The following is a 17491-nucleotide window of genomic DNA, read 5'->3' on the forward strand; positions in this document are numbered from 1 at the left end:
TGTTGGATGATGTACCATGTGTATTAGAAATTAGCAATGATCAACAAAAGCTAGTATTGGACATTTTTCAAAGTTAAAGATTATGCCTCTCTGCCTATCCAGCTGAGCCATGGATGCCACGAAAGCTCATAACATTTATGCTGCACAAACAGGGTTCACTACACAAATTTGTGGATCGGCTGTTAATCCTTCACTCCCATGGCTTGGTGCTTCACCAGACGCTGTAGTAATTGATCCACCAGAATATTCAGTTGGACTGCTGGAAATCAAGTGCCCATACACTCATCGACTATCTACAGTCGAGGAAGCCACTAGCGATCCAAACTGTTTTGCAGAGATGTATAATGGTAAAGTAATTCTGACACATAGTCATAAGCATTTTTATCAGGTACAAGGACAAATGGCTTTGGTCAAAGTTCAATAGTATGATTTCATGATATAAACATTTAAAAACCACACAGTGGAAAGAATACATTTAGATGGTATTTAACAAATAAATAATTGAGTACCTAACAAGATAACAAAGGGTTTTGAAAATTGGTCAGAAAATCCAAATCTGATTAGCTAGGGAGGCAACTGAGGCAGGCATTACACTAGAGAGAATATTGAACTCTTTGACTCAACGGATTGCTCTCTCAATGTGAATGCGAAGGGATACAAGCTGCTGAGTTTCGACAACCTCATTTGCTTCCATTTGGTCTCTTTCACCTAAAAATGGTGGAATATTCAACTTGACACCAAGTGGCAGCAGTCTTCAATGGTGAAACCATGATCTGCCATTACTTCATTATCTTTCTGCAGCAAGCTCAGAAATCCAGATCGTTCAACTAACTGAGTATCAGAGATACATCCAGTGTAGAGTGAAGAAATAAAGACGACATGTCCAGCTGGGCTAATAGCAATGAGTGCCTTCAATGTATTAGCAGATTTGTAATTGCTGTAGGTTTGGGATTGCAGTAGCAATGAGGAAGGAATGTTCACTCTAATTTCTGTTGCATCCAATATTGCTGTTGTGTGAGGATACAGCTATTTAAATGAAGCTGGCGTTGTGTTTTAAATTGTAGATCGATCTAGGTAGTAAACCCAAACAAAGATAACAAAAAATTATCCAGGTTATAAACATTCAAGAAACCGTTGATGCCGAAATTTCAAAGCGATTTGCTAAATCTTACTCCTTTAGATTTAGTCGTAAGTGGACCAACATTAAGAATAATTCGTCAGCTTAGCTTAAAGCACTTAGACGCCCTATAGCTGCTGAGTCTGCATGGTCCCTCCACTTTGCTTGGCTAGGCTTCATTTCTTTCCATTTGTCGTTTGTCCATTGCTGAGCAGTACCACGGTAAACAATATTCGATGGTTTTCTTCCTGGGCTTAAATAATCCAACAGCTCATACAATACACTAGCTGATGGTAATCCTGTGAAAAAAAATGAACATCAGATTTCTCAAACAAAACTTTTTGTTTCTCAGCTAGCTGCTGGTATTTGGTGGATTCTGCTCTTGCTTCATTTAGGCACTGGTTCAGCTTAGCTATATTATTTTTGCGCTTCTTTAACATGCTTTTGTGTTTCCTCAAGTTGCTCTTTTACCTTCTAATTTCTTCATTAGCTTCATTAGCTTCCCTCTTTAGGTACTGGACTTGTACACGCTGATTGCAATTGCACGCTTCATATACATCATCCTGCTGTATGTCACTTCCTGCAGCTTTACTGCTTGTGCTCTGAACTATCATCCCTTCACCACTAGAATCTGACTCTTGAGTCAGTTGCCTCAGCATCAGGATTATGGTGACCAACTCCTCCATGAGAAACTCGTTGTTCTTTCTTGCTTGGTTTTAGCTGCTGTGACTGGCTCAAATGGGAAAATGGATAGCACAGCATCTTCCCTCAAGTTCTGTATTTGCTCCAAAAGTTATAAAATATTTGGGCTCAAAACACAGTGAACATAGCTTAGTCCACTGTCCTGGCTGAAAATCCAGAACAAATAGAACTACCTGGAGCAAGCAATAACATTGTGCAGATTAGCTCTAAACAGACTGGACTTAAGCAGCTACGTATGTACTAACCAATGTCACGGTAAATAGCTACAATCCAGCATTTTCTTAGATCAGTCTTTGTGGCGTCTGGTCAGTTGTGCAATGATACCTTTGTTTTTTTTTTTTTTTTATCATCAATGATACATCTTTCTTATGACAGAGAGGAACTCAGTAGTTATGAGGCATAGTGCAATCATTAGTTCTGTTGCACTGTTGTCAATTGTACTGTATTACGTATTAACTTTTGTATAAGCTCCAATCAAAATGATGGATAAGTGGTTTCCATGGCTTTTATGAAGAGGGTGTGGTTTTGCAAAGCGTCTATTAATTCTACTATATGTTGCCGCATTCAAATGCCCAGTTTCTGGTAGTTTCCCCTAGCTGGCATTGCTGCATGAGTTTCTTCGCCGCTTTTAAACGATGAGGCTACATGCACACAAAGCGGCAAATTACACAAAGTTCATCCCGCTCTTATTCTAAAACAAGTGGATGGTAAACAAGCAGACTGTTTTCTTCAATCTTCAAAAATGACAAAAATTTGTGCAAAGGTGATTAATTCTAATGCAAAAGCGCCTCATTCTATTGCATACACATCGAATTCTATTGCCAAGGTGACTAATTCTAATGCAAATATGATGAATTCTACTGCAAGGTGATAAACTCTATTGCAACTATGAATTCAATTGCAAAAACCTGCAAACATACTAAGTTCCTACACAAGTAAAGTATAGCCGAGCAAACTAAGACTACATTGATACTCTAACTACTTCTACTTTGTGGCGGCAAATGTTTCTAACAAAGGAACTCATGAGGCACATCACTGTAAATGTTTGCTTGTGTGTTTCTACAGTTGCTCAGCGCTACCATCTTGATCTTTATCCTTATCACATGACCATATATGTCATTTCATTTTTATTGATTAGCAACGCCCCTAAAGGGGTAAAATGCTAATACAGAAGTCATTTGATACACAATCACATGATGAGCTAATTCCAGCCCCAGATGAAGGAGTTATGGTCACTTTAGGTTTTACAAATGACTTCTCCTACCATCCAACTTGTTGGAACTTTTCTCTTTATCACAATGCTATTACACATTAAATCACCTGTAAAATAGTTGTGGTTTAGCCTCAAAGGCTTGAGTGCTATGAAAGGAGAAAGATAAGCATGCATTTTTAACACTTAAGTGTCACTTGTGTTTCAAAGGAACATTGCTACGATTTTGAAACCAATATGGTAATCATCTCAGTCATTATTACTAATACACCAATCAATAAGGACTCAGCATATTTGGGACATTGATAGTAATCCTGATAGTATACATGTGTGTTTTATTAGTTGCGCAATAAAATTTACAGCAAAAAAAAAAAATCAAGGTATATACTCTAATAGAAAGGTCAATACAATTATTATAGAACTTTGCATGGGCGAGATCAAAGGAAAAAGTGTACTTTAAATTTCATAAAGTACACTCTCAGCCGGCCAACTGCTTCATCGACCACAAAGAGTACTTTATTGCACCGCAAAGAGTGCTTTATTCGTTCAATAAAGCACTCTTTGCGGTGCAATAAAGCACTCTTTGTGGGCAATAAAGCACAGTTCCCCTCGTGCCTTAGTGTAGGCTAATAGCCTACGGGGCTCGCGCCAGTACGACTAATCACTCAAGCCGGTGAAGGCTGATAGCCTCGCCGCGCTGAGTGATCAATCACCCCAGCCAATACAAGTTCCACCACTGGATTGCTTTTATAGACATACCTAAATGCTTCGATGATGGGTGGGAGAAGGTAACGTTGCTGTTACGTTTGTTAATGTAAACGGACAAGTCCTGGAGATATCACGGAAATACTTCACCATGTGACTCGCAATAGAATCGATTGTGGGTTGCGAGCAAAACCTGCCAAAAGACGCAATGAACGTCTACTATGCCAAACTATGGTGAAATACGCGTGAGTTACTTTGTTAAACTAGTTTGTGTGCGTTCAGGCTGCTAATAGTTCGTGCAACGCTTGTTAATTACGAGTCCTAGTGTATGGGTGAAGCTACACGACTAGAAAGTTCCATAAATCATTTAAAGCATAGCCTTGCTCGTGCTATATGAAAAATAAAGTACGAGGCGCGCGGCCGAGTACTTTATTTTTCATATAGCACGAGCAAGGCTATGCTTTAACATATACATAAAGTACCATAATACAATAATCACATGTAACTTGCTAATATATATAGAAGTAATATACACTATATAGAACAAAACCATTCACTACCACAATGTGCAGTGCAAGGTGATTACTGTATTTACTTGGTTAACCACTGTGGCATTTATTATCTTAGTTCAAAAAATCAATGTGGTGACTATTCAAACTTGACCACTACTCGATGCTCGAAAATGAGGTTAAGTCCTTATTTTCAAATCCAATTGTGGCACCACCTAAGTGTGACTACTATTGAAGGTGCAGCATTTAACCACAGAAATACGATATATCAGTGATCAACACTGTTGATCATTGCATTGTAGAAGCTTCAGAGACCACAACATAGGAAAAAGTACATGGCAATTTATATTAAACATTATTGGAATTGCCCCACGGTCACATACATGTAGCAAGAATGAATTGGAGACTTGTAGCGACTGAATTAGTGAACACAGGATGGAATTTCGGTGATATAATTCTGTTAGTGTATAGTAGTTGGAAGGGCTATCGACTGTCTGTATCCATTTAAAATGATAGCTGCTTAACTCTTTGAAGCCCCTGAACACACTGGTGCATCAGAATTATTCATGTTCATTTGCCCACTGACACACCAGTGCATTTTTATCAGTTTCCGCAAGTTCTTCATGTCTAGAGAGAAAGCTGTTAACAGTATTAACATACAACTACCAGCAGTTGTTTGTCAATGAATGGCACCTTAAACTGTACAAAACATACAAGCCAAGCGATAATCTCCGCTCCTGAAACAACACCAAAATATTGTAAGTTACAAAACTATAACGGGGAAGGATGCACACCTTTTGAAAATGTTGTATATAAGTCTCTCTCTGGTAGTCCGATTGAGAAACGGTAAAAACCAACAGATTCAGCATTAAATTCTGCATCTGGTGATCTATATTATCACGTGATACTGTTTTACTATCTGGATGTTGTGGAAAAAAAACACTAGTGCAAAGGCATGAACAAAACGCTTTGTAAGTTCATGATCACAGTGAATACAAAATAATACCTAGATTCTTGTGTTTAGTAAGAACAGATCATTCTTTTTACACACGCAACATGTGCTAACAAGACACCAAGTGAGTTTATAGTCTTCTCTGTTTAATTTGTTTAATTAACTTGGGTTTTTAGTCACAAATGGAAATGTTTTGTTTTTTTTTGGGGGGGGGGGGTTAAGGGTTAACTTAATTAAAGACAGCAACTAAGCTTATAATGTCTGATGGACTTATCTTGAATAAGACTGCTTTATGATGATTTAAATAAAGAGATATTTACTTTAATAGAACAATCATCGCAGCATCCAAGATTGTGTACACATTCCAACATTGCAAACCACTACACAAATTGTTCAACAGGTACAATGAGAGTTGCAAGCATGAAGCTTCCTTGTGCTGGTGGTATGTTTTTATTCTTAGCAAACATTTTGTTTTTGTTCACACTTGTGTACTAAGCTAATTCCTAGCCATTTCTTAGCACATAAAAACTGATGGTATGTAACCTGCACGATTGGGTGGGACCAGCACAACATGGCAGGTGCAGGTGCTAGTTGCTATATATAACTCCATTACAATGACTGTTTCCCTTGTACAATACAAAGTCTACATACAAACCTGTTGTGGAGATTTGAGCATCTTTCTACTGCTACCTCCAAACTTTCCCAACACCCGATAAGCTACCATAGCAATGTTATCATCAGGATTATGTAGTGTCCTCCACAGTGCCTAGGAACAAATAACACAGCTCAGTAAATGATAACTGTATGCATACAGTAACACTGTACATGGCATACAACCAACAAACAAACAAACCAACAACAAACAAACAAACCAACAAACAAACAAACAAACAAAGTACCTGCATCAGTTCAGCTCTCACTGGCTGGATGTGCTCATACAAGAAGTCTGGTTGTAGATTATCAACACACAACTCCAGTGTACGTAATCCTTGACTGATCAGTGTCTGAGAGCCATTCAGTGCAGACACTAATGGATCCATCAACATGTGAAGGTATGGTAGTAGAGAACTGTTACAGTAAACAATGACGGTAATGGTGAATGATGTAAGTATAGTAGGATGTTATTAACCTCAGTCTAACTGGTACAGTCAGGCACAACTCAACAAATAGGTCATTCATGTATTGTTTATGGATCCTGCTCTGTAGACGATTAAGACCTGCATAGATAATAGAGTGAAGGTGAAAACACATTCAGTCCCTGGCTAGTGCCAGCGACTAGGATGCTTGCCCATAGTCCTATTTCTGTCAGACTATTTATCAGTTAAACATATGCATAATATTAGAGCAATCAAAATTTCAGGGCACAGCACACAGTCACATTACCTTGTAGAAGGTTAGACAGCAAAGGCAAGAACTCCTGGTACAACAAATCATGGCTACCTATAACAACAACAAATTTACCTATATTTTTGCAAAGCCTCAAATACACTCACCTCCCCCAATAGATCTGAACAATGCTCTGAGTAGGAGGAAATAGTTGTATGGCTCTTGTGCAGTGTTGGCTAGTTCCATAGACTGGTTGACAATTTGATGGAGATAAGGCTATAAGGGATGTCACTTGAATGTTCAGTTTATGAGTCAGTTTGTAATAGTGGTACCTTCAACATCACTTCATTCTCTTGAGCAAACAGAGTTACTGAACCGAACACGAGTTTGAACAGCTTCAAATAAAGATTAGATTTATCAATGTCATCTACATGGTGAGGACAATAAGATGATTTTATCACATAGCCACCAGCCATTGGGAAACTGCTCTATTAGTACACTGAGCAGTAAGACAGATTCTGTGTTAAATGTCTAAAGTTCAGTATTCAGTACAACCAGTCAACTTCACCACAAAATATACTCTAATAGAACAGTCACTTATCAATACTAGAACAGAAAACTCTTTACCCCTACAGGACATACAGTGACTTCTTTAAAGTACAACATACTGACTACCAATGACACTGATTTATTATGTACTTGATTTATTGCTCGTGATATGCAATTCAATGTACAAATTTCAAGGGTGTCAAGGATTATATTACAATGTTCTTACTTCCCATGTCTTCCATCCTCTCAAGCAAGAAGTTAATGAGGATGTTAGCGAAGGTGGCACTAGTTGAAGGTTGCACCAGGAAGGAGTTAGGGATTATCTATCATAACATTGTCAAGAGTACTGTTTTATGTGTACTCATTGGCTAACCTGAAGAGCGTAATTGTTTTGAATCCTCTCCACCAAATACTACAAGGGGACAATGAAAATTTGCTGCATCAACGTTATACGTAGATTACATGTAACGTTCCACAAAACAACCAAAGTTCAAGTGGTCCGTGTACACTACTTTATTTGGTTTTCCTGTTAGCCTATGACTAAAGTACTGGGGAAACACTTCTTACGTAACTGCACAAATTGCATACACTGTTCTCTGCATGTTTCCAAAATAAATTCACAAACCAAATGACATAACAACAAGAAAGTTTAACACCAAAAAAACAAACAAGAGTTTTATACCTCAATCATTTCAGTGAAGATCTCCTTGAAAGTGGTAGTACTCATCATTGTGAACTAATTGTAATAATACAGTATAGCAACAACTAGGTGATAAACATGTGTATGAGTCACACACTATTATTGCACATGCTACTATAAATCATGAAAATTTCAACATAGTATAGACTTCTTCACAAGAATCACCAAGGTAGTTTTTTACTGCTTCAGTGGGATAAAAACTTAAATAAAATTCCCATTGAATCAATAGAGTAATTATTTATTTATTTATTAAGGCTTTACAGCACAAGTGCTGAAGGTCTGTAGGACACCTGGTCCTATAGCCTGCTCAAAGACTTCAGCTACTTAAGATGTGTTTGAAAAGTTGGAGAAAGGAGAAAAAATCCATGACTGGACCTAGGTAGCCTCGAACCTGCAGCCATCCGATTTACGCTCAAACGCTTACAGGAGTCTACCAGGTGGTCAGGATGTTTTCTCCTTGTTATTTTCATGTAATTATATCCATAGGAATTCTAGAGAGTAACTCATTATCTCTAAGTACCCCAAGTAGAACCAAATGGACACTAGTTTATTTATTACAATGGCAATAGCAACTAACAGTCGAATGTGTTATCCACTACAAAAACTATGCATATATATATGTACACATACGTACCATGCCAGCAAAGTGTTCCAGTACTTCTTTTTCTTCTTTAGTCTTCACAGTTTGGCAACTAATGCATCAATAATACTCAACGATCACAACATGTGTTACTACTACCACTCACTTTGAACTGCGCAGTATATAGGGACCATTTAATGGAACACTGACACGATAAATGTCCAAACCAACAAGAGCTGGAGTAAGACAACATGAAGTATGACAACATGAAGTATTTACTGAGTATTTTATCGTTTTTAAGTAGTAAATTAGTAATATAAGTACCATCATTTTGCACAAATACACATAGCTCACCATATTTGAGAAGCTTGATGAATTTTTGTATATCCTGATACATGAATATTCTCTGCTGATGCACTGGACTAGCTGTAATGATAATAGCCACATTATCACCACCAGTACCACATGTATACTACCTTTCAGACAGACAGACAGACAGGAGAGAGAGACGTACACACACACATACATATACTCACACATGCACTACACATGGCATACAAACACTGAATCACTAATACTTACCACCAGTTGTGGCTTTACAAGCCTTCACTCCCCAAGTGATGGTTTTCATGCCACACACTAGAGTCTTCACCATACCACGCACATCTGGTACTGATAAACTTGACAGATTGGAATAGGTAGAGGCTATAGAATGATATGATAAGATCTTCAGCATACAGCACAAAATAAACTATGTGCTTTGTGGACCCTGGATACAGTGATACAGTGCTATTTCACATACCTTACATTACTTTATATATGTGCAGAATGTAGCATTCAAAACAAGTTGCTTAATTTCTCAGCCAATTTTTAGCTACTATTTTTCAAGAACTCAGAAAACTACAGCACAGCTTGGAACGACTAAAACTAATCACAGCAAAGTGCTTTACATCCAAAAATTCCCAGTGAACCATAACATCTCACAACACCACCAATGATGCATATGTCTTCATTACAGACCAACTTACAGGACAATATTGTTGTTGACTGTTTCTTTTCTGGTTCATTATTAGTCTGACCAACTGATGTAGGAGTAACAGTAGCAGCTGCTGCAGCTGATGATGGAGTTTGTTGTTGAGTAGCTGGAGCAGTAGTACTAGTGGTGGTTGATGGGTTAGTAGTGTCTGTGGAACCCACACTGTAAGATGTATGGTACTTGGATTACACGTCACTCACTCACTCCCTCCCTTGCATGTTCACACACACACACACACTGGCACACACACACTGGCACACACACACACACACACACACTGGCACACACACACACACACACACACACACACTGGCACACACACACACACACACACACTGGCACACACACACACTGGCACACACACACACACACACACACTGGCACACACACACACACACACACACACACTGGCACACACACACACACACACTGGCACACACACACACACACACACACACACACTGGCACACACACACACACACTGGCACACACACACACACACACACACTGGCACACACACACACACACACACACACTGGCACACACACACACACACACACACACTGGCACACACACACACACACACACACACACACACACACACTGGCACACACACACACACACACACACTGGCACACACACACACACACACACACTGGCACACACACACACACACACACTGGCACACACACACACACACACACTGGCACACACACACACACACACACACTGGCACACACACACACACACACACACACTGGCACACACACACACACACACTGGCACACACACACACACACACACACACACTGGCACACACACACACACACACACACACACACACTGGCACACACACACTGGCACACACACACACTGGCACACACACACTGGCACACACACACTGGCACACACACACTGGCACACACACACACACTGGCACACACACACTGGCACACACACACACACACACACACACACTGGCACACACACACACACACACTGGCACACACACACACACACACACACACACACACACACACACACTGGCACATACACACTGGCACACACACACACACACACACACACACACACACACACACACACACACACACACACACACACACTGGCACATACACACTGGCACACACACACACACACACACACACACACACACACACACACACACACACACACACACACACACACACACACACACTGGCACACACACACACACACACTGGCACACACACACACACACACTGGCACACACACACACACAGGCTCACACACACACACACTGGCACACACACACACACACACTGGCACACACACACACACACACTGGCTCACACACACACACACTGGCACACACACACACACACTGGCACACACACACACACACACTGGCACACACACACACACACACACTGGCACACACACACACACACACACTGGCACACACACACACACACACACTGGCACACACACACACACACACACTGGCACACACACACACACACACACTGGCACACACACACACACACACTGGCACACACACACACACACTGGCACACACACACACACACACACACTGGCACACACACACACACACTGGCACACACACACACACACTGGCACACACACTGGCACACACACACACACACTGGCACACACACACACACACTGGCACACACACACACACACTGGCACACACACACACACACTGGCACACACACACACACACTGGCACACACACACACACACTGGCACACACACACACACACACTGGCACACACACACACACACTGGCACACACACACACACACTGGCACACACACACACACACTGGCACACACACACTGGCACACACACACACACTGGCACACACACACACACACTGGCACACACACACACACACTGGCACACACACACACACACTGGCACACACACACACACACACACACACACACACACACACACACACACACACACACACACACACACACACACACACACACACACACACACACACACACACACACACACACACACACACACACACACACACACACACACACACACACACACACACACACACACACACACACACACACACACACACACACACTACACTTACCATCTACTGAGTATTTCAGGAATCTGGTACTGAGCTATGGTTTGGAATTTCAAAATGAACACTTCCATCATCTTCATCAGTAGTTCTCGGCCCTAGCATAATGAAATGCATCATTGTAACATATGCTACCTACAGCATACTATCATACAGTACGATAGTAACTGTATAGTAGGGACTACAAAGGAGTAGGCGTGGCCCATGAAATAATATCACCCAAAAAAACAGCCTCAATTTCCCCTGACGGCGATGAGGCAGTATTGGTCAGGTAAACCCAAACAAACTTTCAGATCGACCCGAAATGCTTTCAACAAGTTGCTACGTAATTTTAAAAATAATTTATTTAATGGAATTTTCTAGTGACTGACTGAGTAACTGACTGACTGATGCCTTCAGACAAGCGTAACTCGATAATGGCTAAGGCTACGGGCTTGATTTTTTCACTGTTCGACGTTGATTCAGCCCAACAGGTGCCTTTTGGCATACCGCAGTATGTACAATGCATTCTTCATGGACTTACCAGTGTCTTCCTTTGTGTCCCATTCATCTTTGCTGACAGCGAAGTTTTGATTTGGTGATAGCACGTGATGGCTTCCCTTCATAATGGAAATTGTCCATATTTGTCATAGTGGCTATTTTGATAGCAGAGGTGCTTTTCAAACAGTTCTTGATTCGTACTGCTGTGTAACGGGTTGAACATAATCGACAATGAAGCGTAATGGATACTTCACTTTTCAGACGATAATTGATATAACCGGGGCGCACGGCACCATTTATTTCGGTATGCGTGGATTGCAGAGGTGGTTTTCAAACAGTTCTTGACTCGAAATGCTGCGTAACAGGTTGAACAAAGCTGACAACAAAGCGTAATGGATACTTCACTTTTCAGACGATAATTGGGACGCGCGATGCCATTTCAGATGCGGTATACGTGGGTTCACTCATGATAATTATTTACAAAAAAAGTTAACAAGTACACAGAAAAATTTGGAATTTCAACTAAAGTAGTGACCATAGCACATCAATAAAAATTACTGCAACAAGTTGGAGTAGTGCACGATAATATATCACAGTAAAACAATAAGAAGTGTTATATCCCTACTGTGCATTTCCATTATGGTATCATGAGCACAGTAGGGATATAACACAGTTACACTTCTTATTGTTTTACTGTGATTTAATATCAGTTGAAAATTCCAAAATTTTCTGTGTACTTGTAACCACATAATAACATGGTATGTATTGTACAATGTAACGCTTCAACTTACAGCTTCTTGATCCTTCTGCTGTCTTATACACTCCACAAGATTTAGTAACAGCTACATAATAGTAGAGAGTGATGCACTCCACTACAAATTAATTTTTCTGGGCTAAGATTAAAAATATGTTCCCTCAGTTCAGGACTTGAGGTCCCACACAACCACAGGGACACAAGGGGAGTTAGAGGGAGTCATTATATATAGCAAGAAATCTAGAGTAAAAGAGCACTACATAGCTCTCATACTGGGTTAATTTCTTGCATAACAACAACACACAAGACATGCATACATGCATAGGTTTCACTCACACTGCAATCACATTACTACCATACAGAGATTGTAAAATGTATTTAAAACCTAGTCAACAGAACTTAGTTTTGATTGTGGGTTGAAAAAAATATGCATGAGTTCTGAGTCATTTAGAAGTCACCACACCATCTTTAACATTGACCACAGCTCACCTTACAAGACATGGTCTGGATGCTGACAGACAAGGTGTCATCATGAACATTCTTAGAGAACAGATGAACTGCCAATGACAAGTGTGCTAGGGACAGGTGTGACCGGACATGGTGCACCAGATCGGCCAGTATACTGTAGGCTAGTGACCTAGAATAATAGTGCATCTATAACACTTTAATGCATTCAAGTAGTACTTCTAGAAACCACCAAAGCAAATACAGATGCACACAAAGCTGCACTGTCCACTACAAAATTTATATTTACAATACCTGACAGTCTCTCTAGTGGTCCATCCAGTACCAATGAGTAACTCCTCATCAAATAATTGGTCAATACAAGACACAAATCCTAATGACAAGAACAGGTCAATGAAAGTATTGACCAAATAATATTACGATATAGTACACTCATCATACACAAACACAAGTACAGCACATTTTAACTAACTGTTTCGTAAATTAGTAGCTAGAATGTGGCGTGCAGCAATCAGCAATTCTCTACGTAGATGAGCCACCTCCTAAGCATATCAAAACATACAGAAATACAAACAAATAACCACAGTAATTTCAGATAACACCAAACAAGGAACATCAAACAAACAAGCAGTGAAAAATTGTGGTCATGCCTACAGGCCTGGTCCAGCCTCTAGACACATCCCATTGACCACCACTAGAACATGCCTTACCCCAAGGGTAGTCATAATTGTTTAGCTAGCAACATTTGTTGTTCATTTGTTCAGAAGCAGTACCTGGAGTTGTGTTCAAATTGTCAGGGGAAGAAAGTAAGTGGGCTACTTACTGTATGCTTGTAACTGTATTACTACTGAACTAAAATGAACCCTCATTAGACAATGCATGCATCAGTACTAGTGGGTCTACAAAGGTCATAAGGTACAGGTAGCTTTGCTAAGGAGGTCCTGAAGTAACCTACTAAACATGGCCACCATAACAAGGTGGTCTTAGTGGCCACTAAATGAGGTTTTGTTGCATCTATGTAGTGAATGTTGTTATTTTATGATCTGTTACTTTAGCCATGTCAAAGAAGAAGGTACAATACGTTTCACCAGAGGATCTTCACAAGGCATCGTTGTTACAGCTGGCACAACTACCCAATGAAATACTCATCCTACACTTGTCTTCACGACACCTCAAGATGGATGGGGAAAAGAGGGCAAGAGCAGAAAGGTTGTTCAAAGCCATACACGATGAAGCACATCATAAGCCACCACTGTTTAAAGAAAGGTTATCAGCAAAAACAATTATGAACAAAAGAAGTGAAGCCACCTCTCAGACACCTAAAACCAAAAGGAAGAGATCAACTGCTAAACAACAGGAAGGAGCTAGGAAGAAAATGTCAAAAGGATGGCTGCCAACAACAATGAAAATTGAACATGTTTCTCACCAACAGCCAGTGGAACACCTGACACAGCAACAGGCCACAGTAAATATTTCTCACTCAAGGAAAACCACAAGGTCTACTATTGTCCCAACATGCATTCTTTCCCAACCAGTTGTCACACAACAGTCACCCAGCTTACCTGTAGTAAGAACAGAACATCCTACAAACCCACCATCTAACCATCTGTTTGTGACAGCCACACCACAGCAACCTAACATGGAAATTTCACTACAGTCATCAGGATTATCCTTACCAGCACTAGCCACACCACAGCAACCTAACATGGGAATTTCATTACAGTCATCAGGATTAACTTTACCAGCACTTCCTAACACTCTACAGCAGCGCATTGTGAGAGGAGAATACATTGATTTCACAGAACTGTTACCCCCACGAGCAACATTTCCAGTGCACCCACATTTTATGCAGTTTCCATACTACAGAAATGATTTTCCAATGTATCCCACTATGAACCAGGCACCAGCTGAGATCATGTCATTCATTGACTGGATGCAAGCATGGAACAACTACATTACTGTAGTGATAGCCCATAGACCTCACTGTGCCTTAGAACTAATAGGATACCAGAAGATCATCACGTCAGCTAGTTCCCAGTACCCCCATCACAGGTGGATGGCTTATGATGTGCAGTTTAGAAGGTTGGCATCAGTTGATCAGACCCTCCGATGGGACATGCATCACCCAGAGACATGGTTCAGATGTATGGGGCAGCTGTATCAGCTACCACCACTCCAGCCAGCACCTGGACCTGTACTCTTCCAGCCTGTTGTTTCTCCTAGAAGAGTGTCAGCTCCTTGTCATGGTTCACATCGTAGATTTGTACCTACTACAACCACTACCAGCTCTTAATAGATTGGTCGTGCTAAATTAGGTGCTAAATTGACCACTAAGTACATAAGTGTACATGCCAGATAAGTGTTTTCTTTGAATCCATCCATACACATGTATTAATGCCATTATATTGTGTGAAATATTAGCAGATAAATTTTGTTCATTCCACCAAAGTCTTTACAATCTGTGGCATGCTAGCAATTGTACATCATTCCAATTGCAAAAAATAACGGTGTTCAGGTTCTGGAATTCCAGGTTTTTAGTATGCATGGTGTGTTTCATAAAGCGACAATGGTACAAAAAGTAAAAACACAGTTGATGATCAGGAGTTGTACTTATAATCATTAAGCTGTTTGTTCCACAACTAGTACATACCAACACTTCAACCATTGTCGAAATGGTTGCACACAAAAAATCACTTGTGGCCAAGGTTTGAAGGTTGATACAGGAGGTCATCAACACCTGCAGCTATACCAGTAGACATAAACCGTCCACTAGTATAGCTGCAGGTGTTGATGACCTCCCTTGTGTAATTGCTTTTTTTTGTCTCTGACCTCTGCTTGGTGATATTGGCTAAGCATACATATATATGTACTAGATAAAGCACTGCCGCAAGTGCTATACGGGAAATATAGCACGAAAAGAGTGGGTGAGAGACAAATACGGATTTTGTCTCGAGACGAGTGATATACTTCCCGTATAGTACGAGCGAAAGGCAGTGCTTTATCTGGTATAGAGAACTGTCAACTTGAGGTACACACAAGACACAGGAAACAATTAGAAACTCAAGGAGAAGTGTTATCATCGGTAGAATAGGCATTGCACCTGTGTTTCACCTGTGTTTCACCTGCGTTGCACTGTGCTGTGCCTTCATTAGTCGTTTTGTGAGACTAATCCGTCTTCTCAATACCAAAAATTTTTGATTGTGGTACTTTAATAAGCATATTTCCGTGATATTCTTAGGACTCGTCCGTTCACGTGAGCAAAACGTACTAAGAACGTTCACTGCTGCTGACCACAAGCAACCATCATCGAAATCTTTAAGTGTGTCTATAAATAAAATCCAGTGGTTTTCCTCTTACTGGTAGGGTTGACTGGTCAGCCAGCACAGTCAGGCTATCAGCCTACACTGGCTTGGTTGATTGGTTGTACTGACCAAAATGAGTGATTACTCACTCAAAGTAGGCTATCAGCCTACAAAATAGATCTGGCAGTTCTATAACTACCTGATATAGAACTGTGGTCTATTAAAGTGTTCTATAACTGCCCAATATAGAACACTTGTGCCTTTATGGCGAATATAGAACACTTTTTTGCTTTGATACTCCCACACAAAGTTCTTTATATATCTATATACCACTATAGTGTGGGCATTCAAAGGTGCCGCTCGGGCAATATCAAGGGAAAGTGGTTTACCAATGACTTTGATGCCCAGCCAGTTCAAAGAAACGATACGCTTTGACAAATTATATTGAGCAACATAGAGCTTTTGTATTGTGGGACTCATTTTTGTAGTGGTTACTAAGCTGACTATATTTGCTAAGATAGACTAGTTGGTTGTTAGTAAAGGATAATGCAGGCACAAAATAATTGTTTGGGCGATCGTGGATGCATATTTCTACCCATCGCATATATATCAGCCTTTGAACAGACCACGGAACTGCAAAACTACAACTGCTACACTGAAATACGTTAGTAACTTACAGTGCGAAGCACTTAACTTAATATAATAACTTGCTGTCCCAATAGCGAAGTTAGTTGGCTTAACTTAGTACAAAAACGATAGCAATATAAACTCCATCCCACAATCACAAGTTTTCTAACATTACGTATTGAAGCATAGTAACGTATCAATGATGTTTTAACGTATGGATCACATTCTGATGGCTATTAGACAAAGTTATTAAAACCATGATCGATCTTCAAACGCTACTGTATAAAACAAATGGGGTGAATTCTCGTTAGCTCTTTCACCTATTAGGTGAGTGCGCCCCAAGTGA

At 40.4% G+C, this 17491-nt stretch overlaps 1 protein-coding gene across 1 annotated transcript in view; it reads right to left on the reverse strand.

The window, feature by feature from the left end:
* Nucleotides 1-17491, reverse strand: part of LOC136249475 (transformation/transcription domain-associated protein-like) — a 94606-nt gene that overhangs the window by 52169 nt on the left and 24946 nt on the right. Inside the window, exons 13-31 of the mRNA XM_066041486.1 lie at nucleotides 13689-13758; nucleotides 13511-13589; nucleotides 13241-13388; nucleotides 12789-12839; nucleotides 11524-11615; nucleotides 9379-9548; nucleotides 8933-9055; nucleotides 8705-8776; nucleotides 8517-8586; nucleotides 8405-8462; nucleotides 7753-7806; nucleotides 7444-7482; nucleotides 7297-7393; nucleotides 6854-6948; nucleotides 6689-6797; nucleotides 6579-6635; nucleotides 6325-6412; nucleotides 6095-6263; nucleotides 5851-5961 (exon numbers count right to left, since the gene is read on the reverse strand). Of these exons, the coding sequence (XP_065897558.1) occupies nucleotides 5851-5961; nucleotides 6095-6263; nucleotides 6325-6412; nucleotides 6579-6635; nucleotides 6689-6797; nucleotides 6854-6948; nucleotides 7297-7393; nucleotides 7444-7482; nucleotides 7753-7806; nucleotides 8405-8462; nucleotides 8517-8586; nucleotides 8705-8776; nucleotides 8933-9055; nucleotides 9379-9548; nucleotides 11524-11615; nucleotides 12789-12839; nucleotides 13241-13388; nucleotides 13511-13589; nucleotides 13689-13758 (1752 nt within the window). The remainder of the gene's footprint in view (nucleotides 1-5850; nucleotides 5962-6094; nucleotides 6264-6324; nucleotides 6413-6578; nucleotides 6636-6688; nucleotides 6798-6853; nucleotides 6949-7296; nucleotides 7394-7443; nucleotides 7483-7752; nucleotides 7807-8404; nucleotides 8463-8516; nucleotides 8587-8704; nucleotides 8777-8932; nucleotides 9056-9378; nucleotides 9549-11523; nucleotides 11616-12788; nucleotides 12840-13240; nucleotides 13389-13510; nucleotides 13590-13688; nucleotides 13759-17491) is intronic.

The sequence above is a fragment of the Dysidea avara genome, chromosome 3, assembly GCF_963678975.1.
Source record: "Dysidea avara chromosome 3, odDysAvar1.4, whole genome shotgun sequence".
Taxonomy (NCBI): domain Eukaryota; kingdom Metazoa; phylum Porifera; class Demospongiae; order Dictyoceratida; family Dysideidae; genus Dysidea; species Dysidea avara.